At 57.6% G+C, this 24374-nt stretch overlaps 1 protein-coding gene across 9 annotated transcripts; it reads right to left on the minus strand.

Annotated features, from left to right (window-relative positions):
• Nucleotides 1–979: 979 nt before the first annotated feature.
• Nucleotides 980–22982, minus strand: SLC29A4 (solute carrier family 29 member 4). 9 transcript variants are annotated; one of them, XM_021935632.2, is made up of 11 exons: nt 22896–22982; nt 17941–18120; nt 14763–14894; nt 14390–14503; nt 13814–13942; nt 10277–10351; nt 8126–8388; nt 6228–6366; nt 5930–6117; nt 4704–4944; nt 980–1565 (listed from the first exon to the last, which is right to left on the minus strand). In XM_021935632.2, exons 2-11 carry the CDS (start codon nt 18107–18109, stop codon nt 1354–1356), a joined length of 1662 nt encoding a protein of 553 aa, XP_021791324.2. In that variant the 5' UTR covers nt 18110–18120; nt 22896–22982; the 3' UTR covers nt 980–1353. The 9 variants fall into 9 exon arrangements, with proteins under 9 accessions (XP_021791324.2, XP_021791325.2, XP_021791326.2 ...); XM_021935633.2 differs by having other exon boundaries at nt 17941–18115; nt 22896–22949; XM_021935634.2 differs by lacking the exon at nt 22896–22982 and having other exon boundaries at nt 980–2235; nt 10277–10346; nt 13814–13905; nt 17941–18412.
• Between the last annotated feature and the right edge of the window lie 1392 nt (nt 22983–24374).

Genomic DNA, 24374 nt, shown 5'->3' on the forward strand with positions numbered 1-24374 from the left:
AACACTTGAGGCCCAGACTTTGCGACCAGTCTGGGCAACAGCAAGATCCCATCTCTACACCAAATAAAAGAATCTAGCCAGGCGTGGTGGCACGTGCCCGTATTCACAGCTATTTGGGAGGCTGAGGTGGGAGGATCACAGGAGCCCAAGAGGTGGAGGCTGCAGTGAGCTATGATGGCAGCACTGCACTCCAGCCTCGGCGACAGAGCGAGAGCCTGTCTCGTAAAGAAAAAACAAAAATGAGGCACAGGCCGGGTGCAGTGGCTCATGCTTGTAATCCTCCAACACTTTGGGAGGATGAGGCAGGTGGATCACTTGAGGTCAGGAGTTTGAGACCAGCATGGCCAACATGGTGAAACCCCGACTCCACAAGAAAAATTAGCCAGGTATGGTGGCAGGCGCCTGTAATCCCAGCTACTTGGGAGGCTGAGGCAGGAGAATTGCTTGAACCTGGGAGGCGGAGGTTGCAGTGAGCCAAGATCGTGCCACTGCACTCCAGCCTAGGCAACAGAGCGAGACTCAGGCTCAAAGAAAAAAAAGAAAGAAAATCAGGAATGGAACAGTGCAGGATTTCGTCCAAATTGCACAAATCAGTAAAAGGGCTGAGGCTTGAGGCCAGGAGGCTCTGACTTCTAGGACGCAGTGTAGTCCCTGAGGGGTAGGGGACAAATCACGCCCGCTTTGTTTCCCCTTCAAATGGGCTGCATGCAGCCATCCTCCCTGATCCTCACGGAGACTGGGGGGTCAAGGTGAGTGACAAACCACAAGTGCTCCCAGCTGTCACCCCACCACCCAGCCCTGCCCACAAACCAAGCCTACCTGGGTATGAGGACACCCTCCTGCTCCCTGATCCGCCCCGCCCACCTTGCAGATGGGAAGACTGAGGTCCGGCTTACACGGGGCGACCCGAGTTCCACCGGGATCCCAAGATGGCAGTCCCGGCCCCCGTCCACGCACAAACTCTGCTTGGAGGCGGCAGTGCAGCAGTCTGCTTTATCTTTTAATGGCCAGTGCGGTACAGTTAGTGGACAGACGGGTGACGGGACACAGCAGGGTTGAAACAGGGCAGTCACAGCCAGGGCCAGGGTTCTGTAACGGTGGGCCGTCCTCCCCCTGGAAACGCTGTCTCTGGAAGGACACCCTTAGAATCCCCCAACCTCAGGGTGCCACCCACACGGGCCTGGTGTTCTGGGGGACCCAGGCTGGAGTGCCCCCAGCCCCTCCCTACTTGCTAGGGACCCTTGGGTCTGTCGGGTCCCTTGCTGGATGAGGGTCAAGACCTAGGTCAAGCTGACTTCAGCCAGGGTGTGGGGGCCCTACTCCGCAGCCCCCAGACTTACCTCCCCTCTTCTGTCATGGGCCAAGGTGGCAATGGGAGGGCTCCCTAGTCAGGCACAGCCCCCTGGCCTGTGGCATCGCGTGGGTGTGTGGGGAGGTCCTGATGTGCCTGGCTGGCACCACTGCTGTGGTTCCTGAGAGGCTGACGCAGACCGCAGGCGGGTCCCTTCGGACCCAGGGCTCCAACTCCTTCATGGCTAACGCGTTTTGTTTGGGAGAAGCAGTCTCTAAGAATGAGGACAGAAGGGGGAGGCCTGAGGGTGACAAGGTGGGGGGCTGCCTCTCTCCTCTCAGGGCTCCAAGGTTCATGAGGGGTCCTTGGTGGAGGCTGACCAGGTGGTGCCCCAATCAGTGGCAGCGGGTGATGAGGGCCGGGGTGCAGTCACCGGGCACGCACACTCTGGCGGGCGTCTGCTGTCCTGAGTGGGGACACGGTGCATGTGACCCCACAGAGTGCTGGCTGGGCTGGAGCTGGGGCCGCTGGACACAGATGGAAGGTAGAGGCAGGTATGAGACCAAACAGAACACAGTGCTGGCCAGAGCCCCGGGTCACAGAAATGTGTCCCGGTCCTCGAAGGACTTTGCAGAACTTCAGGCCAGGATTGGGGATGGCTGGACCCAGAGGGGGTGGCGCTGCTGGCACAGGGAGAGGCTCAGGGCCCCGCAGGCACTGAGGTGGGGACGGGGGAGGGGCCTTCAGGCCTCGGGGCCCCTGGTCAGGCCCTCGGCATCCCTGGCAGTGGGCAGAGCTGGCTCAGAGGCCTGAGAGGATGGAGCCATTGGCGGTGGAGGGGTGCAGGCAGCTGCCGTGGGCGTCGCGGGTGAGGCTGTAGGTGCAGTAGGCCACGGCGGACCCCAATGTCAGCCCCGACATGTAGGACACGGTCATGGTGTTCCCTGTGGACAACACTGGCCTGAGGGGAGCAGGGCCGGGGCGACCACCTGGTGGCCACAGCTGCTCGGGTGTGAGGTGCAGTGACACCCGCATGAACCGTGCCGCCCCTCCAGGACCCGCTGCCCCATCGCTCTGCATGGGAGCACCCTCTCCGGATCCTGTCCTTCCTCATTCCTTCTCCCCGGGGCCATCTGCTATGCACACCAGGCCTTGCCTGCTTCTCTGGGTCCCCCAAACCCCCATTTTTAAAATTTAAAGACAAGGTCTTGCTCTGTTGCCCCAACTAGAGTGCAGTGGTACAGTCACAGTTTTCTGCAGCCTTGACCTCCTGGGCTCAAGTGATCCCCCAACCTCAGCTTCCCAAATACCTGGGACCACAGGCACATACCACCACGCCTGGCTAATGTAAAAAAAATTTCTGTAGAGACTCAGTCTCACTATACTGCCCAGGCTGGTCCCAAGCGATACTTCTACCTTGGCCTCCAAAACACTGGGATCACAGTCCTGAGCCAGTGCGGCCGGCCCCAACCCTCCCATTTTAATCTCCAGTCTCAGCCAGGTATGGTGGCTCACGCCTGTAATCCCAGCACTGGGAGGCTGAGGTGGGCGGATCACCTGAGGTTAGGAGTTCGAGACCAACCTGGCCAATATGGTGAAATCTCACCTCTACTAAAAATACAAAAATTAGCCAGATGTGGTGGTGGGCATCCATAATCCCAGCTTCTCAGGAGACTGAGGCACGAGAACTGCTTGAACCTGCGAGACAGAGGTTGCAGTGAGCCGAGATCATGCCACTGCACTCCAGCCTGGGGAACAGAGCAAGACTCCATCTTAAAAAAAAAAAAAAAATCTCCAGTCTCCGATCTCCAGCTTCCTCCCTATCAGGGACAATTTGGGATGTCCGATGGGCACCTGGAACGTACCAAATCCCAAACCCAACCCCAACCCCTCCCCGCAAGGCCCCTTCCCATCTCAGTCTGGGCCAGTGCCAGCCTTCTTGCCTTGAACAGTGGACCCCAAACCTGAAGCCCCCTTCCCTCTCTCACACCCTACCTCTCAACCTGTCAGCCGGTCCCGTGGGCTGCCATCCAAACAAGACCTGGAATCCGGCACCTCCCAGTGCCATGTCGACCTCCTCCAGGTCTGGGCCCCGTCCTCAAGGGCCTGGACTGGTAAAGTAGCTCCTCACTCACCTCCATGCCCACAGCAGCTGGAGGGATGCTTTATCAACCATCAGACCCCATTCCTCTCCTCTCCAGCCCCTGGCCTCAGTGCCCGCAGGACCTTTGCACATGCCATTCCCTCTGCCTGGGCGCCTTTCCCTTGCATCCTCACATGGCTGTTTCCCTTGCTACTTCCTCCAGGTCTTTGCTCAAAAGTCACCTCCTGGCCGGGCGCGGTGGCTCAAGCCTGTAATCCCAGTACTTTGGGAGGCCAAGATGGGTGGATCATGAGGTCAGGAGATCGAGACCATCCTGGCTAACACGGTGAAACCCCATCTCTACTAAAAAACACAAAAAATTAGCCGGGCGTGGTGGCGGGCGCCTGTAGTCCCAGCTACTCGGGAGGCTGAGGCAGGAGAATGGCGTAAACCCAGGAGGCGGAGCTTGCAGTGAGCTGAGATCCGGCCACTGCAGTCCAGCCTGGGCGACAGAGCAAGACTCCGTCTCCAAAAAAAAAAAAAAAAAAAAGTCACCTCCTCAGTGAGGTCTTCCCAGATTGCTCCATTTACACTGCTGGCTCTTGAGCCTGATTCTCCCCATCCCATCACTCCTGTTTCTCTGCTTTATTTTTCCCCATAGGACTTCCTGCCATTCAACCAGTCACACCAATCTAGGATTTTTCTTTTTTTTTTTTTTTTTCCCGAACAGGATCTTGCTCTGTCACCCAGGCTGGAGTGCAGTGGCGTCATCACAGCTGCAATCTCAAACTCCTGGGCTCAAGTGATCCTCCCATCTCAGCCTCCCGAGTAGCTGGGACCATAGGCGCACGCTACCATACCCAGCTAATTTTTAACACTTTTGTAGAGAGGAGAGGCTCTCGCTGTGCTGCCCAGGCTGGTCTTTAACTCCTGGGCTCAAGTGATCCGCCCGCCTTGCCCTTCCCAAGTGTTGGGATTGTAGGTGTGAGCCACTGCGCCCAGCCTGGGCTGCCTCCACATCTGGACAGTCAGTCCCACAGCACGGGGAGTGCCGTTTTGTCGCCACTGTGTCTCCAGTGCCTTGAAAAGCACTTGGTCCACAGGAGGGGCTCACCAAGTAGTTGTGGGGTACACGAATGAATGAGTGAATGAATGAGTGAATGAATGAAGTGGTTGAGAATGTCTCCACACCTACGGCCTCCCAGACATTGACTGTTCTGAACCTTCAGAACCCAAATGCACCTTCTTGCGGTCTGCCCTGGGTTTCCTCGTGAGGGGGACGTTGCGCTGCTGGGAGGACCACCCCCCTCCATGCCCCGTGGGCCTCACCTGCCAGCTCCCGCTGCTTGGGGCTCACTTTGCCCGCCGCCAGGATCATGGGCACGCTGCCGAAGTAGCCGTTGCTGATGCCCATAAGCAGCGAGAAGATGCAGGGCCAGGCGGGGTGGCGCAGGGCGGGCGTGCCGCTGGGGTAGACGCACAGGATGAAGAGAGGGATGAAGACTATGCGCAGGCAGGAGCAGGCCAGCAGGTGGGTGCCCCGCCAGTCCACGGGCAGAGCTGCCAGGATCTGCAGAGAGCCAGGCATGTGGGCGCCCTGTCCCGGCCACCCCCACTCCCCTCACAACCCCCCCAGCCTCCAGCCACGTCCCCATCCCCAAACACTCCTGGGTCTGTTCAGCTCGGCCTGCACCCCTGCCCTTCTCCGGATCGCCCCTCTAAAATCCCCCAAATCCCACTTAAAACTTTTTCTCTTAGAGTCAGGGTATCGGTCTATCCCCCAAGCTGGAGTGCAGTCGCACGATCGTGGCTCACTGCAGGCTCAAACTCCTGGTCTCAAGCAATGCTCCCACCTCAGCCTCCAGAGTAGCTGGGACTACAGGCACATGCCACCATGGCTGGCTAAGTGTTTTGTTTGCTTGCTTGTTTTCTGAGACAGAGCCTCATGCTGTCGCCCAGGCTGGAGTGCAGTGGCATGATATCGGCTCACTGCACCCTCCACTTCCTGGGTTTAAGCGATTCTCCTGCCTCAGCTTCCCGAGTAGCTGGGATTACAGGCACACACCACCATGCCCAGTTAATTTTTGTATTTTCAGTAGACACGCGGTTTCACCATGTTGGCCAGGCTGGTCTGGAACTCCTGGCCTCAAGTAATCTACCCATCTCTGGCCTCCCAAAGTGCTGGGATTACAGGCATGAGCCACTGCACCTAGCCATTTCTTTGAGCCATTTCTGAGGGTCCCTGCCCTCTCTGGATCCCCTCTGGGGCATCCTCCTGTGCTCATCCCCGGAGGACCTGTGACTGTGAGGCGAGAGGGTGAGTGCCACACTTGTCCTCCGAGATGCAGCTGATACTCCGGAGTGCCCCAGTGGGATCAGGTCAGGGCCACCCTCCACAGAACACTGTCTGGCATGGTGCCACTGCATGGCTCTTGCCCTTTCCACCTGGGGTCCACATGCATCCTTCACTCAGAACCCTTCCCGGATGGACCAAGGCCTCCCCATCACCTCCACCCCGTGGCGTCCCCCGACACTGGGCAGGGCGGGCAGCCCACCTTGCCCACGAAGTCTGACAGGTTGAACACAGCCATGATGAGGATGGGCAGCCACTCGCCCAGGATGCAGTGGCGGATCTCAGACTCGAGGCCAGGGAACAGGCACAGCGTGATGAAGTAGGTCACAGCGATGGAGAGCATGTCGGCCCAGATCACCCGTGCCACCACGTAGCGGTGCAGCAACAGGGCTGGGGGCGGGCGGGGGTCAGAGGCAGTGCCCACAGGGACCCCTGCCTGCCTCCCACCCCCCCCGCCTGGGTACCAGCGCCAGGGCTGCAGAGGGACCCCCCGCACTCACCTCTGAAGGTGGGCCAGCTGCGCTGGACCCTTGGCCGCGGCACATCAAAGCGCATGTAGGCCCCACCGCTGCCGGTCACCTCGTGGGCTGGGCTGTCCTTTGGGGACCCGCTGGGGGCCGGGGCCGGGGCTGGGTGCTCCTGGAGGGAGGACAGAGTGGGATGGGGTTTGAGTGGAGGACAGGACAGGAGAGGAATCCAGGCCCAATCAGAAGAGCTGCACTGGGGCTGGCGCTGACATTCAGGTGGTGCCTACTGTGTGCAGACACCCCTCTCCCACTTTATCAAGGTCTCTCACTTCACATTTCTGTTTCAGAGAGAGGGTCTAGCTCTGCTGCCCAGGCTGGAGTGCAGTGGTGCAGTCACAGCTCACTGCAGCCTCAACTTCCTGGGCTCAGGCAATCCTCCCACCTCAGCCTCCCAAGTAGCGGGGACTACAGCCATGCGCCATCACCCAGGCCAGTTTTTTTGCTGTTTTCTTTTTTGTAGAGACAGGGTCTTGCTATGTTGCCCAGGCTGATCTCAAACTCTTGGGCTCAAGCGATCCTCCCACCTTAGCCTCCTCTATAGCTGGGATTGCAGGTGTGAGCCATCGGGCCTGGCTCTCACACTTCTGATGCTGCAAATTCCACCTCACCACTCCCATGAACCCTCTACCAGCTTCCGACCAAACCAACCAGAGCATCTTGTCCCCCATGACCCCTTTACTCCTCCTCCAAACACACGGAGCTCCTCCCAGCCTCTGAGCCACTGCACACACTTTTCCCTCCACCCCAACACCTTTCCTGTGGGTCAGGTCTTAGCCCAAAAGTCCCTTGGGGAACGTCCCTGGCCATGAGAGGGATGCACCCCTGTCCCGGCTTGTCCCTTTCCATCCTGGGTCCCTCTCTGGGTGTGGGTGCTCCCCTGGGGATGGTGTTTCTGGCTCACTTCAGTGTCCCCAGCCAAGGGCCCAGGTGACTCACTGGATCAAGGCCTGCATGACCATTCTGGTTCTGGACCCTCAGGAATGAGGAACAACGGCTCCCTCACCCCGCCTCTGCATGGTCTGGCACTCCTGACCTCACCCTGCAGGAGTCCCCAGGACTGTACAACTGCCAGCCCTGAGCCTGGGGGGCTGTGCAGCGCTGCTGCCACCAGAGGGCACCCCAGCCCCCCAAGGACAGCTGCCTGCCCCAGGGATGGTGGGACAGGGCACTTCCTGGCAAGAGCTGTCTGTGCTGGGGACCCCACAGGGGCAGTGTGACAGGGAAGTTCAGCAGAACCAGGGGCCACAGAACAAGCCCCTGGCCCTCCCTCTCTGCCTGTCTATCCTCACCTGGGAGACCACTCCCTTTCCTGGCTGGCTGGTGGTGACTTATATGGGAAACTCTGGGGGCCCCGCTATACTCCCTCAGGGAACCCAGGGTTATCCCTGAGCCCTGATTTCCCTCCTGGTGTCCTGTCTCTAGGGAGGAAGGGTGTGAGCTTCCTAGAGAGTTTGCTGCCAGGCTGAGCTTGCAGGAGGAATCTCCAACGTGGGTTGGCACAGCCAGGAGGGCTGAGACCCCCCCAGAACCAACGTGGGCTGTCCCAGGGATGGAAACTTTAGTGTACATCATGTGGGGTGTCACTGCGGACAGGAGCCATGCACGCCGCACGCCTCACGCCATGGGATACAGCAGCTGGGCAGAGCCCCAGACCACAGATGCAGGCGGGGTGGGGCCTCAGGCCACGGGATGTGGGGGTGCCACTAAGAACCCACAGCTGAGTCCACAGAATAAAGGGAGCTGGCAGGAAGTGGTCTCCGCCACAGCGGGAGGCCGCAGCCTGGGGTGCAGGGGACGGGCTGGGCCGCGGGTACTTCCCAACCTCGCGGTGGGGACAGAGGAGGGAACAGAGGTGGGCGATGCGCACTTACGAAGTGGACGTCCCCGGCGGCGACGTCGTGGTGCACGCGGTAGCCAGAGCCCTTGCCCAGACCTGGCCTGCCCCGGCGGCTGTCACGCGGCCGTGTGGTATAGAAGAGCACGAAGCGGCTGCGCCGCACTAACAGGTGCAGCAGGAAGCACAGCAGCTCCAGTGCCACTGACACCAGGAAGAAGATGAGAGTGCTGGCGCGCTCGTCGGGCAGCAGCAGCTTCGTGAGGATGCGGCTCAGAGAGATCATCACGCCCGCCGTGCCTGGAGGGCAGACACAGTGGGCCCGGGCCTGATCCGCCCAGCTCCCTGCACCACTCCGCCCCGACCCATCCCCCCCCCCCCGGCCCCCCCCCCACCCACAGGCCCCTCCCATAACCGCAGGCCCCACCCACTTCCACCGACCCGCTCCCACAACCAGACCAGCTCCACCAGCCCCTTCCAGCAATTCCTACAGTAAGCGCCCCAGCTGCTTCCCGACCCCATTCAGCTCCGCCCCCACTCAGCCACGCCCAGCTCCATCCCACCCTCCACCCCCACTCAGCTTGGCCCCACACAGCCCCGCCCCACCTCCCTTCCCAGCCACGCCCCCTGCCACTCCATCTAAGTCCTGAGTCCCGTCTCTCTCCGGCCCCAACTCCGGTTGCCCCCAGCTCCGCCCCAGCCACAAGAGGAGCTGCTCACAGGAGCTGCCCCTCACAGCAGCCCCACCCCGACGCCGCTCACACACCCCCACCGTGGGGCATTTACCCAGTGCCTGCTGTGTGGCTGCACCCTCCTGCTCTGAGGACGCAGTAGGGCCACGATGACACACGGACGCAGGGTGGGAAGAGGATGGATGCAAACAAGATTGTGCGTGATTCAGGCAGGGGGCAGAAAGAAACGGAACAGAGGGCGCGCAGAGGTGGGGGGCAGTTAGAGGACCCCTGTCCCATTGGGGGCCTTTGATGCGGAGGTCTGCAGGACAGGGCCGGGAATGCAGCCTGGGGATGGGTGTTCCTGGCCGGGGACTGCTGTGAGCTGAGTGCTCATGTTTGAGGCGCTGGAAGCCGCGATTAGGGTCACGAGGCTGGGAGGGAGGGCCTTGGGGTGGGCGGGCTGTGGGTTTTTTCTTAGTGTGGCCATGGGCCACTGCCCAGTGTGAGGCAGAGTGGGTCAGGGCCATGGTGGGCCACCCCGTGAGGGTGGGCAGGGCTCTGAATGCGTCTTTTCTGCGGGGCCCTTGGCTCCATAAACCACCTGACATCAGTGTGCCGGCACAATTCTGCACCCATTCTGGCTCAGCCCCACCACAAAGTCTACCGGCCAAGATGGGAGTCTGGGAGCTCCGGGGCGTCTGGTCTACCTCAGCACCAGGCAGAGGGTTGCAGAAGGCCCCCAAGGGGAGAAACGAACCAGGCCCACGTGGGTCTTGATCTGGGCTTCCGCTTCCTGCCTGGGCGGCACTGACCCCGGGCAGTCCAGGCACAGAAGGAAGCTTGGGGACCCTGGGAGGAAGGGGCTTGCACGCACACAGTGTCGCTGCCAGGGGCCAGTGCTGCCCCTCTGCAGGGGCTGGAGGCCAGGGGACAGAACTAGGACTTGGAGAAGGGCCGGGTGTCATATAAGGTTCAGGCATGAGCAAGGGGGTGCCATTTGCTGAGAAGGGGTGGGTGTGAGTGGCAGGGTGGGGGGAGGAGACGTGAGTTTGAGAAGCCTGTGAGACACCCACGTGGGGTGCTGACCAGGGGGTGGCTTGTGTGTCTGTGGCTACAAGGAGAGCATGGTGCTGTATGCATGGCGTGATGTCCATGACATCACGGCCATGGACGAGGCCCACTCCCTAACACACGCGCACACACAGACTTACAAAACGCACACCCAGCCACATGCTCAGAGACACACAAGCTTCCCCCATCACAAAGGATCACACACCCCAGAAACATAGCACACACATGTGTGGGCCCACATGTCCCTCCCATGTGGGAGTCTACCCCTTTTCTACCCCCAGCCAGGCCAGGAAAGATGGTGATCACTGTCCCTAGCTCAGTGTGCTCAGGGATTGTAAGCCTCCCTCCCAGACCGGGGCGCATCATGGGGAGCCCCCGGGAAGAAGCTTCCAGAGCCCAGGGCAGCTCAGCACCCCCTCCCCGGGGGATCTGCAGATACTCACTCTCCCCGGTCATCACCCCTTGTGTGTACCGCTTGGGTAGCATCCCCGTGTATCCGTAGAAGCTGGATTGCTGCACTTGAGAGAGAGAGAGAAAGAGGAAAAATCCGGAGACACCATTATCACCTGTCAACTTGGGTGAAATGCACTAGCTTGAGAGAACTCAAAGGTGCATAAACAGCCGTTAACACCACTAATGGCAGAGAGATTTGACACACAGCAGTAGGAACACCAACCAGTGTACACTTGGGGTCAGCCAGGGTCATTGACAAGCTCTGGCGGATGAAACATCTGCAGAAATGACACGTCACTTCTGGGCAAGGCAGTGAAAAGCCTGCATGGACTTTCAACCTTTCTTTTTCCCATGGGCAGGGACAGGAGAGGCCATGTGTTATGGACTGGGGAGAGGACTGTCTGCCTGAGGCCCTGAGAGACCGTGTGGAACATAACACCCTTCACCCTCTAGACAGGACAGGCAGCAAGAGTGAGAAGTCAGGCTTGTTCTATGGAGCCACTGAGATTTCTGGGTTAATTTGCTATACAGCAATAACCCCTCTCATCCTAAATAATACAGCCAGAAATCGATCAGGATCTAGGGAAAATAGAAGTGTACAGGCCCCTACCTTGGAGTCTAGCAAATCCATGACTGGAAGTAGCCTTGGGGGCAGTCTTTGTCTAACTAAAATCTTCTGGTCAAGGCTGGGCACTGTGGCTCACGCCTGTAATCCCAGTGCTTTGGGAGGCTAAGAAGGGAGGATTGCTTGAGTCTAGGAGTTCAAGACCAATGTGGGCTACAAAGTGAGATCTTGTTTTTATGATTTTTTTTTTTTTTTTTTTTTTCAGATAGAGCCTCGCTCTGTCGCCCAGATTGGAGTACAGTGGCACTATCTCGGTTCACGGCAACCTCTGCCTCCTGGGTTCACGTGATTCTCCTGCCTCAGCCTCCCGAGTAGCTAGGACTACAGGCGCCCGCCACCATACCCGGCTAATTTTTTGTATTTTTAGTAGAGACAGGGTTTCGCTATGTTGGCTAGACTGGTCTTGAACTCCTGACCTTGTGATCTGCTCGCCTCAGCCTCCCAAAATCCTGGGATTACAAGCAAGAGCCACCATGCCTGGTGACAAAAATTTTTTAAAAATTAGCTGGGTGTGGTGGCCTGTGCCTGTAATCCCAGCTACGTGACAGGGGCCTGGGCTCTCCCTTGAGCCCAGGAGGTCGAGGCTGCAGTGAACCATGATCCCACCACTGCACTCTAGCCTGGACAACAGAGTGAGACCCTGCCTCTAAAAAAAATAAAATCAAGTCACAGCATTTTTTTGTTTTTTAACAAAACAGAACAGTAGCATTGGGAGTATTATTTCATGAAGGCTTGATGTCATTTATAAATACACACATGTGTTTACAGGGCCATAATACAAAATGTATTTCTTTCTTCCTGAAAGTCACGGTCAAAAAGAGTTTGAAAGTCTACCAAGCTGGCTAGGCACAGTGGCTCACGCCTGTAATCCTAGCAGTTTGGGAGGCTGAGGTGGGCAGATCACAAGGTCAGGAGTTCAAGACCAGCCTGGCCAATATGGTGAAACTCCATCTCTACTAAAAATACAAAAAGTAGCCAGGTGTGGTGGCGGGCGCCTGTAGTCCCGGCTACTCAGGAGGCTGAGGCAGAAGAATCCCATGAACCCGGGAGGTGGAGGTTGCAGTGAGCTGAGATTGCGCCACTGCACTCCAGCCTGGGCGACAGAGAAAGACTCCATTTCTAAAAAAGAAAGAAAAAAAAGAAAGTCTACAAAGCCTGGCCTGGACCCTTGCAAAATGTCACTGCCGTGAAACACAGGGGTGGGTGAGGGACTGTCCTGGATTAAAGGAAAGTTATGAATCTAGAGAGTATGTTGCATCAGGAAAAAAAAAAAAAGCTATAAAGAACATTATCGGGGCCAGGCACAGTGGCTCACGCCTGTAATCCTAGCACTTTGGGAGACTGAGGCGGGCGGATCACAAGGTCAGGAGATTGAGACCATCCTGGCTAACACGGTGAAACGCCGTCTCTACTAAAAATACAAAAAATTAGCTGGGCGTGGTGGCAGGCGCCTGTAGTCCCAGATACTTGGGAGGCTGAGGCAGGAGAACGTGTGAACCCAGGAGGTGGAGCTTGCAGTGAGCCGAGATCCACCACTGCACAGGGGGAGACTCTGTCTTAAAAAAACAAACAAACCATTATCAGAATGACTGGAGAAGTTTGAATATGGGTTGTAGCTTAGAAAATGGTATCACATCAGAGTTAAATTTCCCAATTTTGGCAATTGCAATGTGGTTATAGAAGAAATGTCGGCCGGGCATGGTGGCCCACACCTGTAATTCCCTGCACTTTGGGAAGCTGAGGCAGGCGGATCACCTGAGGTCAGGAGTTTGTAACCAGCCTGAGGAACATGGTGAAACCCCGTCTCTACTAAAAATACAAAAATTAGCCTAGCATGGTGGTGTGTGCCTATAATCCCAGTTACTTGGAAGGCTAAGACAGGAGAATCGCTTGAACCCGGGAGGCGGAGGTTGCAGTGAGCTGAGATCGTGCCACTACACTCCAGCCTGGGCGACAGAGTGAGACTCTGTCTCAAAAAAAAAAAAAAGAAAAGAAAAGTAAAGAAAAAAGAAAAGAAATGCTTTGACTGGTAGAAAATACACTCTGAAGTATTAGTAATTAGGCAAGAAAGGTGATGACATCTACAACTAACTCTCAAATGGTACAAGGGGAAAGATGTATTTTATATTTATATATACTTAGGGAGAAATGTAAGTACAGAGAGAGAGGGGTGGAGGGAGAGGGGGAGAGAGTGCTCGTGTAGGACTTCACTGTATCATTCTTGCAAGCTTTTCTGTAGGTTTGAAATTTTTGCAAAATAAAAAGTAGCTTTCAAAAGTTTGTAAGGCCAGGCACGATGGCACGTGCCTGTAATACCAGCACTTTGGAAGACCGAAGTGGGAGGACTGCTTGGGGCTAAGAGTTCAAGACTAGCCTGGGCAATATAGAGAGACCCCTGTCTCTACAAATAATTTTGTAAAATCAGCCAGGCTTGGTGGCATGTGCCTGTGGTCCTAGCTACTCAGGAGGCTGAAGTGGGAGGCTGGCTCACCAGCTTGAGTCCAGGAGGTTGAGGCTGCAGTGATCTATGATCATGCCACTGCACTCCAGCCTGGGTGACAGAGTCAGACCCTACTGAAAGCCATTGCCCAAGAGAAACAGTGACATGGTGACAAAGGCAGAACAGTCCTTGAAGCCCTGTTTATACCAGGGAAACCAGGAGCTGCCTCAGAGTCTCTGTGGCTACATGCTGTGCATACACTGCATACACAGGCTCGTGTGGGTGTGAGCCAGTGTGCCTGGGTGTGCAGGTGTGCACGCTGGCATGCAGGTGGACACACACCTGGCACCCAGCCAGCCCGGCTCCCATCATGTCACATGCCACCAGCAGGAGACCAGGGCTGGGGTGGGACAGGGTCAGAAGTGGGCACTCAGGGCCTCACCCCTGGGCCCCGGTTCCTACCTGTGCAGCCGAAGGCCACGGTGCCCACAGCGGCCAGGTTGATGGCGTAGGCCTGGTCCCGAGAGAAGAGCTGCAGCCACACATCGCAGATGCTGATAAAAAGGAGAGGGCCCAAGGCTAAGAGGTAGCCTGTTGGGGGAGAGGCCAGTGAGGGGAGCGGTGGAGCCAACTGGGTGGGGGTCCCCCTCCTCCTTGCCCCTCCTGCATAGTCAGTCGGAGGCTTTCTCTGCCCTTCTCCTTTAAGGAGGGCCAGGGATGCTTTACAAGTCTAACAGGGGCACCTGGAGGGCTTCCTGGAGGAGGCGCCATTTGAGCCAGGCCTTGAAGCTGGATGACACCATGCGGAGGAATGGGAAAGGAAGAACACACTGGGTGTGGGGAAGAGCTTGGGCGGGGCCCAGGGACATGTGGTGGGGTACAGAGGCCCCACCACGGCCAGACCCCAGGGCAGCCCTAGGAAGTATGCCCATTTTACAGACGAGGCGAGTGAGGCTCAGGGAAACTGGGCGAGTGGATGACTGGCCAGGCACATGGGAGCCACAACAGGTAGGCATCCCGTGGTGGGGCCCGGCGCACCTGCGGTGATCCTGGTGTGCAGGGTCAGTCTCTCCACCAGGACGTTGTTCAGGAGCACGGCTGCCAGCGCCACCAAGATGTAGGTGAGGCTCATGTCAAACACGATGGAGGTCCCTGTGGAGGGCCAGAGACAGCAGGTGCTGAGGGAGGCCCCACCCTCTGCATTGACCCCTGCCAGATGCAACCTCCCAGAAGGGTCTCGCTGCCCAGAGGGGTGAGTGGCTGCCCTGAGGTCACTCAGCAGCTCACAGTGGAGCCGAGATCCGAATAAAATGGGTCCCTGGGTAGGACCCTCCCACCCGGGGGTTTCTGGGAAGCCCCAGGCCATGATGGAGTATGCTGGGTGGCCGGGCGTGACCGTGGAAGGACCCACCTGGGTACTTGTGATGCAGGTAGTCCACGTCCGTGATGAAGCTGTTGTACGGCAGCAGGAAGCCCACGCCAGCCAGCAGCATTGCAAAGTAGATGGCGTGGTAGCGGTCATCAGGCACCGGCTCCTCCAGTGCTAAAGCCAGAGACACCAGGTGAGACGGGGCACCCTCCATGCATGGCTGCGGCCTCCGCACAGGACGATGGCCATCACCTCGGCCTCCATCACCAAGGCCACTGTCCATCGCTGTGACCCCTGCTCCCCTCTGCTCCAGATACCTCTGTCTTTTTTTTTTTTTTTTTGAGACGGAGTCTCGCTCTGCCGCCCAGGCTGGAGTGCAATGGCCGGATCTCGGCTCACTGCAAGCTCCGCCTCCCGGGTTCACGCCATTCTCCTGCCTCAGCCTCCCAAGTAGCTGGGACTACAGGCGCCCGCCACCGCACCCGGCTAGTTTTTTGTATTTTTTTAGTAGAGACGGGGTTTCACCGTGTTAGCCAGGATGGTCTCGATCTCCTGACCTCGTGATCCGCCCGTCTCGGCCTCCCAAAGTGCTGGGATTACAGGCTTGAGCCACCGCGCCCGGCCCAGATACCTCTGTCATCTGACCATTATCAAAAGCCACCAAATACTGTGGCTACGGCTACCACACCCACTCCATCACAGCCACTGAAGCCACCAGCTTGATGGACAGGAAACCAGCTCACGCCTGTAATTCTAGCACTTTGGGAGGCCGAGGCGGGCAGATCACCTGAACTCAGGAGTTCGAGACCAGCCTGGCCAACATGGTGAAACCCCATCTCTACTAAAATAGAAAAAATTAGCTGGGCATGGTGGTGCAAGCCTATAGTCCCAGCTACTCAGGAGCCTGAGGCAGGAGAATAGTTCGACCCCAGGAGGTGGAGGTTGCAGTGAGCCAAGGCTGCGCCACTGCACTCCAGCCTGGGCAACAGCACGAGACTCTGTTTTCAAAAAACAAAACAAAACAAAAATTATAGGATATGGAAGGGGAAGAGTGAGCACCCTCTGCCTGTCCTGCTGGGGAAGGGGTCAGCACGTTTAGGGTTGTACAGGGTTCTTGCATCATGCTCGGTGGCAGTATGACCTTGTCACCGCCTTTGTTTGGAGAGAAGACATGATTTAGGGAGATGTCTATGGGAGCCACATTGGCGAGGGGGGGACCGTGATGGTCTGTTTATGGTCACCTTGACAGGCTGAAGGACAGTCCCCAGGTTCAAACACTAGCCCTGCTGCTGCTGTGACGGCCTTTTGCAATTCAAGTTCCTTCTCCATCATCTTTCAGTTCATCAAAAGGAAAATGACCCTGGGTGGGTCTGACCTAATCAGGTGAGGCCTTGAGCTCTTCCTGGAGCTCAGAGACTCCAGGAAGCTCTTGTCCGTGGATTCCAGACTGTCCATGACCTTCCTGACTGCCTGCCTGCCTGGCTTAACTAGCTCCCACTTTAGTTAGCCAATTTTTCTTTTTTGTTCAGACAGAGTCTCACCGTCGCTCAGGCTGGAGTGCAGTGGCACGATCTTGGCTCACTACAACCACTGCCTCCTGGGCTCAAGTGATTCTCCTGCCTCAGCCTCTGAAGTAGCTGGGATTACAGGTGTGTGCCACCACACCTGGCTAATTTTTGTAGGTTTTTGTAGAGACGAGGTTTTTGCCAGGTTGTTCAGGCTGGTCTCAAACTCCTGGGCTCAAGCGATCCTCTGGCCTCAGCTTCCCAAAGTGCTGGTATTATAGGCGTAGAGCTACCGTGCCCAGCCTTAACCCAGGTTTCTGAGCCTAAAGTACTAGCATAAACAACAGCTCCCTGCAAAAGAACTGTAGCGGCCGGGCGCGGTGGCTCACACCTGTAATCCCAGCACTTTGGGAGGCCCGGTAGGGTGGATCACAAGGTCAGGAGATCGAGACCATGGTGAAACCCGTCTCTACTAAAATATAAAAATTAGCGGGCTGTGAGCCTGTAGTCCCAGCTACTCGGGAGGCTGAGACGGGAGAATGGCGTGAACCCGGGGCCGAGGCTTGCAGTGAGCGAGGGTGCGCCACCAACACTCCAGCCTGGACAACAGAGCAAGACTCCGTCTCAAAAAAAAAAAAAAAAAAAAAAAAGAACTATAGCTTACAGGGTGCCTCCTGAGTGCCAGGGACAGGCCCAAGCAAGATTCTGTTGATTCTGGTGCAGCCACATTGACACAATACCATCCCCCTTTTCCAGAGGAAGAGACCGAGGGCCAGAGAAGAACAGTGACTTGACTGGAGCTCCTGGTGGGTGAAGGATGGGAGGCAGTCTTGAACCTTAGCCTGTCAGACTCCAAGCCTGTGGGCTGTCCACTCTGCAAGTCTGATCTCAAAGTCAGTTGGCCCAATTCCTCAATGTAGTGAAACTGAGGTTCAGAGAGGTTCAGGCCCTTGCCTAAGGTCACACAGCTGGGCTGAAAACCAGAGCTTTGAACCTCACATCCAGTCCTTCTCAGGCACTTTCCTGGCTCCTTTGCAGTGAGGTATAGCTTGCTTTGGCCAACGAGTGCGACCAAAGTGACATGTGTCACTCCAGATAGAAGTTTTATGGATCAGCACATGAGCCATGGATCCCTTCACCCAGCCAGCGAGCACGAAAGCCCATGTTAAGACAGAGCCTCCTGGCTGGGCGCAGTGGCTCAAGCCTGTAATCCCAGCACTTTGGGAGGCCGAGACGGGCGGATCACGAGGTCAGGAGATCGAGACCATCCTGGCTAACCTGGTGAAACCCCATCTCTACTAAAAAATACAAAAATAACACTAGCCGGGCGCAGTGGCGGGCGCCTGTAGTCCCAGCTACTGGGGAGGCTGAGGCAGGAGAATGGCATAAACCCGGGAGGCGGAGCTTGCAATGAGCTGAGATCCGGCCACTGCACTCCAGCCTGGGCAACAGAGCGAGACTGTCTCAAAAAAAAAAAAAGAGCCTCCTCTGCTGGGGGCTGTTGGCAGGGCCCCAAGCACGGACATGCAGCATCAGGGCGGAGACATTGAGACGGTGGGCGTGTTTGTTATGCAGCAGATCTAATCCACACTGACAGGCACTGCCTCCAGTCCATGACCACCCATGGCTCCCCAATACCCCAAGGCTTCACTGGGGGTCACACAGTTCAGTCTGCTTCGGTGCAGGACATGCACCTTGCCCGCACCCCTACTTACTGGAGTCCGTGAAAGCCGGGATGCCCCTGGCCCTAAGGCCCTGGCCCTGAGCCGCCTCTGCCGCCTCCTCCAGCTGGTGACTGTCGAAGGTGAAGCTCATCACTATACCCGGGTCTGGTGTGCCTGCCACGCTGGGCTCCTCAAGGCGCTGGCTCCCGACAGAACCCATGGCAGCCTGTGCTTTGGAGAAAGCAGAGAGAGCAGGGGAGGGAAGAAGAGTGAGATGATACCCCAGCCCCGAAGCCACGAGGCCGGGACTGTATCCCCTGGGGGACTGTCCTTTCTATCCATCCAGAGGACGTTAATTTTAAGCAGATAAGCAATGTCACCTGGTGTCTTTTTTTTTTCCTAGACAGGGTCTCACTCTGTCACCCAGGTTGGAGTATGGTGGCGCAACCATCACTCATTTCAGCCTCCACCTCCTGGGCTCAAGGTATCCTCCTGATTCAGCCTCCCAAGTAGCTGGGACCACAGGTTCGAACCACCATGCCTGGCTAATTTTTTAAAAATTTATTTTGTAGAGATGGGGTCTCACTACATTGCCCAGGCTGGTCTCCAACTCCAACTCCTGCCTTGGCCTCCCAAAGTGCGGGGGTTACAGGCGTGAGCCACTGAGCCACTGCACCCAGCCCTCACCGGGTGTGTCTCAAGATGCTCATCCTCATTGCTATCTAGGGAGAAGGGGTCGGAGGGCAGGAGGGCTCAGAGACTGCTGCCCTGGGCAACAACCAAGGTGGCCTGCATGGTGGCAGCAGGCACGGTAAGAAATAGATGGAGTGGAGGAATACTTTGGTGGTGTGATACCAGAACTTGGGGGGCAGTCGGAAACAACAGATGACATGAGTGAGCCTCGTGCGTGCCTGCACTGGGCTGCAGTGTCCTCTGGGAGAAAGGCGCCTTTACCACTCATTTTTCAGCTGAGGAAAGTGAGAGTCCCCTTGGTCTCACAGGTAGAAAGTGGGGGAACCCAGACCCCAACCCAGGTCTGTGTGACACTCTGAGCCACCGTGACCCTTGGTCCTGGGGCCAACCACCTTCATGGCAGAAAGTTCTTTCTGTGGTCTTGCCTCAGTGCTTCTTGCTTCAATTTGGATCTGCCAGCCCTGACCTTCAGAAGGAAAGGAAGGAACTAAGTCATCTGTCATGGAGATGCTTGCACTGTGTGGGCAGCCCTGTGTGTGCCTGGGGCAGGCTAGCTTTTTCCCCTAAAATGATTTTTTTTTTTTCTTTTCTTTTTTTTGAGATGGAGTCTCACTCTGTTGCCAGGCTGGAGTGCAGTGGCGCGATCTCAGCTCACTGGAACTTCCGTCTCCCAGGTTCCAGCGATTCTCCTGCCTCAGCCTCCTGAGTAGCCGGGACTACAGGCGCCTGCCACCACGCCTGGCTAATTTTTGTATTTTTAGTAGAGATGGGGTTTCACCATGTTGGCCAGGATGGTCTCAACCTCTTGACTTTGTGATCCGCCCACCTCAGCCTCCCAAAGTGCTGGGATTACAAGCCTGAGCCACCGCGCCTGGCCAATGATTTCTTTTTCTAATAACATGTATTTATTTATCTGAATGCAGAAAGGATTTGTGTTCATCGCAGAGTTTGAGGCTAACAGAGAGGACAGCACAGCACTGAGTGCTGAATGTAGTGCCTCAGTTTCCCCAGTATGTGGGAGAGCCGTGGAAAGGCTGGAAGAAGCCCACCCTGAGGGGTCCCACAAACCCAGAGGAAACTTGATTTGTTTGTTTTTTTGAGACAGTCTCTTTGTTGCCAAGGCTGGAGTGCAGCGGCACGATCACCACTCACTCCAGCCTCTGCCTCCCAGGCTCAAGTGATCCTCCCACCTTAGCCTCTTAAGTAGCTGGAACAGGTGTGCACCACCAGGCCCGGCTAATTTTTTTTCTTTTTTGTAGAGATGGGGTCTCATTATGTTGCCCATAGTGGTCTTGAACTCCTGGGCTCAAGTGATCCTCCCACCTTGGCCTCCCAAAGTGCTGGGATTATAGACATGAGCCACTGCACTCAGCCCACCCTGATTTTATCTGGGGTTGACCCATGTTACCTCTGCCTGCTCTTGTCCCATCTCCTGGGTCTCATTTCCTCCAGCTCCCCTGACTCAGTTTACTCCCTTCCCAGCCTCCAGGCAGGTTTCGATGATCAGGTTACCAAGCACCTCCCTGTGACTCCACGTCCCCCTCTTCTAGCTCACTACAGAGTTTTAACTGGAACCTGAATGGGGGCCGGGGGCCTGGGGCCTCACTGGGGCTTTGAAGCCAGAGACGTCCCATTTCCAGGTTTTGGGGGACTAGGGAGATTCAGCCCCCGACAGCTGGGTGATGAGTGCCCACTACCAGGGGAGAGGCGGTCCCGGACTTCTGGGGGCTGAGAAGCCTGGCGTATCTCCCCTTCTAGGCTCAAGGCTCTCCTGACTGCCCCTTGTCAGCCCTGGCCCTCCTGCCACATCTGGAGCTGGGGGTGGTGGGGGCGAGCAAGGCTTAGAGCAGAGCTGGGCTGGGCTTGAACTGGGGTGGCCCTGGGAGGGCTCTGCACACCTGTCCTCCCCTGTGAAGTGGACACAAGCCTGACCTCGAGAGTCATTGGGAGGTGCCAGAGTCAGCAAAGGCTTAGAGACCCCGGGGCCCTTCTTCGGCCTGCAGGGCCAGGGAAGGGGATGGTGTCAGGGTGACAGTCTTCAACAATCAAATGCTCCTCCTGCCACCTGCTCAGGATACCAGCCCAGCCCAGGACATCTGAACCCAGAAAGGCCTGGTCTGTGTTCAGTAAGGGCCTCCGAGACGCTCCCCGGGACGTGCAGTGCCCCGAACAATCCTGGCCAGAAAGCCGATGTTTCTGCCTTGCCCAGAGGCCACGCCACCCAGGAAGGCGGACGTGCTTGGCATCCAGCCAGGAGGCGGCTGCTGTCCCCTCTGACTCAGTCAGCAAAGTGGGCAGCTGCCACCCACACTGCCCGGCTTGGCCAGCCACTGTCCCCATGGTGGAGGGTGTGGGGAACCTGCTGCAGTCGCTCGCCCCCACCTCTCCTGGGCCACAGGCTTCCAACTGTGTCCTTCCCAGCCCCCAAAATCCAAGCCTACTGCCCCCCGGGGAAGGCAGCCCAGGGCCTCCTGCCCTGTCCCCCGTTAATTAAAATTTAACCACATGCACATTGGCCTAACCACCCCAGCGTTTAAGGGACTTGGCTCTGCTCCTCCACTCTGAGCTGCCGTGACCCCTCGATGCCTGCCCCGGGGGGCCGTTGAGAAGACACAGGGGTCACTTCTTTTTTTTTTTTTTTTTTTTTGAGACGGAGTCTCGCTCTGTCGCCCAGGCTGGAGTGCAGTGGCTGGATCTCAGCTCACTGCAAGCTCCGCCTCCCGGGTTTACGCCATTCTCCTGCCTCAGCCTCCCGAGTAGCTGGGACTACAGGCGCCCGCCACTTCGCCCGGCTAGTTTTTTGTATTTTTTAGTAGAGAGAGGGTTTCACCGTGTTAGCCAGGATGGTCTCGATCTCCTGACCTTGTGATCCGCCCGTCTCGGCCTCCCAAAGTGCTGGGATTACAGGCTTGAGCCACCGCGCCCGGCCGACACAGGTCACTTCTTTGGCCTTAAGGTCATCCCTCAGGTCTCAGTTTCCCCACCTCACAACTCAGTAGAGGAAGGAGAGTCTAAGAGTACGTCACAAACAGGGACTGGGTGGGTGGCTGGTGGGGTAGGCTCGGCTACACACAGTAGGCATTCAACAGTTGCACAAGCTGCCACTTAAAGAACACTGCTATGGGCAAGGCAGGGCTCCCACCCCCTCTCTCATTTATTTTTTTTTAATTTCTATTTTTGTAGAGGTGGGGTCTTGTTCTGTTGCCCAAGCTAGTCTTGAACTCCTGGCCTCAGGTGATCCCTCAGTCCCAGCCTCCCAGAACTGAGATTACAGGAATGAGCCACTGCGTCTGGCCAAGGCCTCTCACCATATTGCAGGGAGGGCGACTGAGGCACATAGAGGTCAAGTCGGGGGTGGGGGGGGTCATGCAGCTCAGACTGGAGCCTGGCCCAGTGACCCCCTCCAGCTCCTCCCATTTCCACCGGGCCTGAAGTGCACAGCAGTCCTGAACGTGGCCCCGGGAAGCTGGAGGCGCTGGGGGTCTGGACCCCAAAGCCAGTCTGGCCTCACTCTGGGGCCGCGCTCCTCCGGCCGGCCAGGGAGAACCAGGGAAACCGAATTCCACTTGGAAAGCGGGCCTGGGCTCCCACTCCTGGCTCAACTACCAGTCCTGGTTAGTTGATGCCTGGTACACCCCTGGTCCCCGTTAACCGGGGCTAACGATGTCTCTGTTGCCCTTTCCGCAGTCCAGCGGTCTAAGCTGCTCCAACTCCTCTGGGGGTGGGTTTCAAGCCCCTCCGGCCACCCCCTTCTTGCAGCCCCCCCCAGGGACCGATGCATGCAGGGGCCACAGGCTGGCCCCTGGACCCACCGCCCTCCCCGGCCTGGGTCCCCCCCCCCCCCCGGCATCATCCGCCGCAAAGTTGGCTCGCAGACCTGCGTCCCCAGGCAAAGGGCAGACCCCCTGGGCCGCCCCGAGGTGACCCTGGAGGCCAGGCCCCGCCTCTCCCAGACGCTTTTTCGAGAACAAGGAAGGGGTCGGCGGGGGCAGGGGGGCGATGGGGCGGCGCGGGAGGGTCCGGGGAGGAACTTCGTGCGGGAGGACCCCCGCGCGGTGCTAGGGGAGGCGGTGGCGCCGACACCCTCCATGGCCGGGGCCCAGGGGTCCGGGTCCGCGCTTGTCGCCGGGCGCGGGGGGCTGGGCCGCACAGGACGCGGTCGGGGCGGCCTCGGGTTCCCGGGACAGGGGCGGTCTGGGGAGAGGGGACAGCGCCCGGACGGACGGGAGGGGGCGGGGGGCCGCGCGCGCCGCAGACAAAGGCTCCGACAGGTCCCCGCCGGCGCCTCCCCGCGTCCCGCGGCCACCGCTTACCTCCGCCCGGCCCGGCCTGGGGTCCTCTGCGCGCCTGCTACGCCGCCAGGCGCCCGACACTGCGCGCCCGCGCCCGGCTCCCTCAGCCTCGGGCCGGGCGCGCCCGGCGTCCTCCGCCGGTCCCCGAGTCCGCCCGGCCCCTGTCCACGAGCGCGGCGGCAGACGACCGGACCGCCGCGTAGCTATCTTAGCCATTTTGGTACGTCGTTTGTCCCGTATCATCATCATCATCATCATCATCATCGTTATCGATAAGTCCACATCATCCTGCCATCATCTTTACATTCATCATCATATTTATCATCCGTCATGCTTCATCATCATCATCGTTTCATCATGTTTCATTTGGTTCATCATCATCATTGTCATCATCACGAAATAAATATATTTATGTCATCATCATCATCGTTTCATCATCTTTGCATCATCATCGCATTGTCATCATCATCGTCATCATCATCATCGTCATTTAAACAATGTCATCATATCATCGGTCACATCGTCTGGTTTCATGTTGCATCATCATCATCATCGCATCATTCCAGGATCATCCGGGTTGCCATCATCATGGCGCATCATCATTGCTCATCATCGTGTCATCACATCATCTTCCATCATTCATCATATGTTTCATCATCATCATCATCGCACCTTCCCATTCTACCCAGTCCTCCCTCTCTCTTCCCTCCCGCCTCCATTCTATCATCCCCACTCCTCCTCTTTTCTCCCCCCTCCTCTCTCCCTCTCCTTCCCCTTCCTCTTCCTTCTCTCCTCTCCTCCATCTTCCCCCTCCTCCTCTCTGCTCCCATCTCCTTTCTTCCTTTCTCCCTCCCCCCACCCTTCCATCCAGCTGGGCTGTGCAGGGGCCAGGCCCAGCCTGAGGCTGAAATCAGGATCCCCAACACACTAGGGTGCAGCATGGTGGCCCTGGTAGACCCGGGTGACCTGTGCTGACCCAGCCCACCACCCTCGCTGCCCACCCCTCAGCCTTGGTGCCTAGGCTGCTCCCCCTAAACAGGTCCACTCACCTGGGAGGCTAGCAACACCGCTGGCGGGTGGGTAGGTTCAGTCACAAGGCCACTGGGTGACCAGATTGAAAGTTTTGAAGGATGAGTAGGAGTTCACGTGCTGGAGAAGGTGCGGAGAGCAAGTCCAGCTAGGAGTGGGGGCTGTGGCCAACCCTCAGTCATGTCCTGCCGTCACTTGGTCCTACCTCCGCCAGCTCCCTTTCTCCTCCCAGCTTGGGATCAGAACTGGCTAGATTGCTTCCCATGACTCCCTTCACCTGGGAACCTCTGTGTTTCTCCCAGGTAAATGGAATCATGACCCCGCCCTATTCTCCCTGTACTCACCTGTAGCCTGGCTCTAGGGCAGACTGAGCAGAGCCCAGGGGGCCCAGGCATAGGACATCAGCTAGCCCTGGGGTGCTGGGAGTGTTACTGGCTGGGAGAAGGGTCCAGCCTCAAGGTGAAATCAGGA

This window comes from Papio anubis, chromosome 4, assembly GCF_008728515.1.
Source record: "Papio anubis isolate 15944 chromosome 4, Panubis1.0, whole genome shotgun sequence".
NCBI lineage: Eukaryota > Metazoa > Chordata > Mammalia > Primates > Cercopithecidae > Papio > Papio anubis.

What these genes read in the sequence shown, in the direction of transcription:
- SLC29A4 (XM_021935632.2), bottom strand. Translation starts at nt 18,109, where the DNA reads ATGGGTTCTGTCGGGAGCCAGCGCCTTGAGGAGCCCAGCGTGGCAGGC. An exon ending in CGTGGCCTTCGGCTGCACAG is followed by an intron (nt 10,352 to 13,813) that starts GTAGGAACCGGG and finishes CTCTCTCTCAAG; the next exon opens with TGCAGCAATCCAGCTTCTAC. An exon ending in CCGCCGGGGACGTCCACTTC is followed by an intron (nt 6,367 to 8,125) that starts GTAAGTGCGCAT and finishes TCCTCCCTCCAG; the next exon opens with GAGCACCCAGCCCCGGCCCC.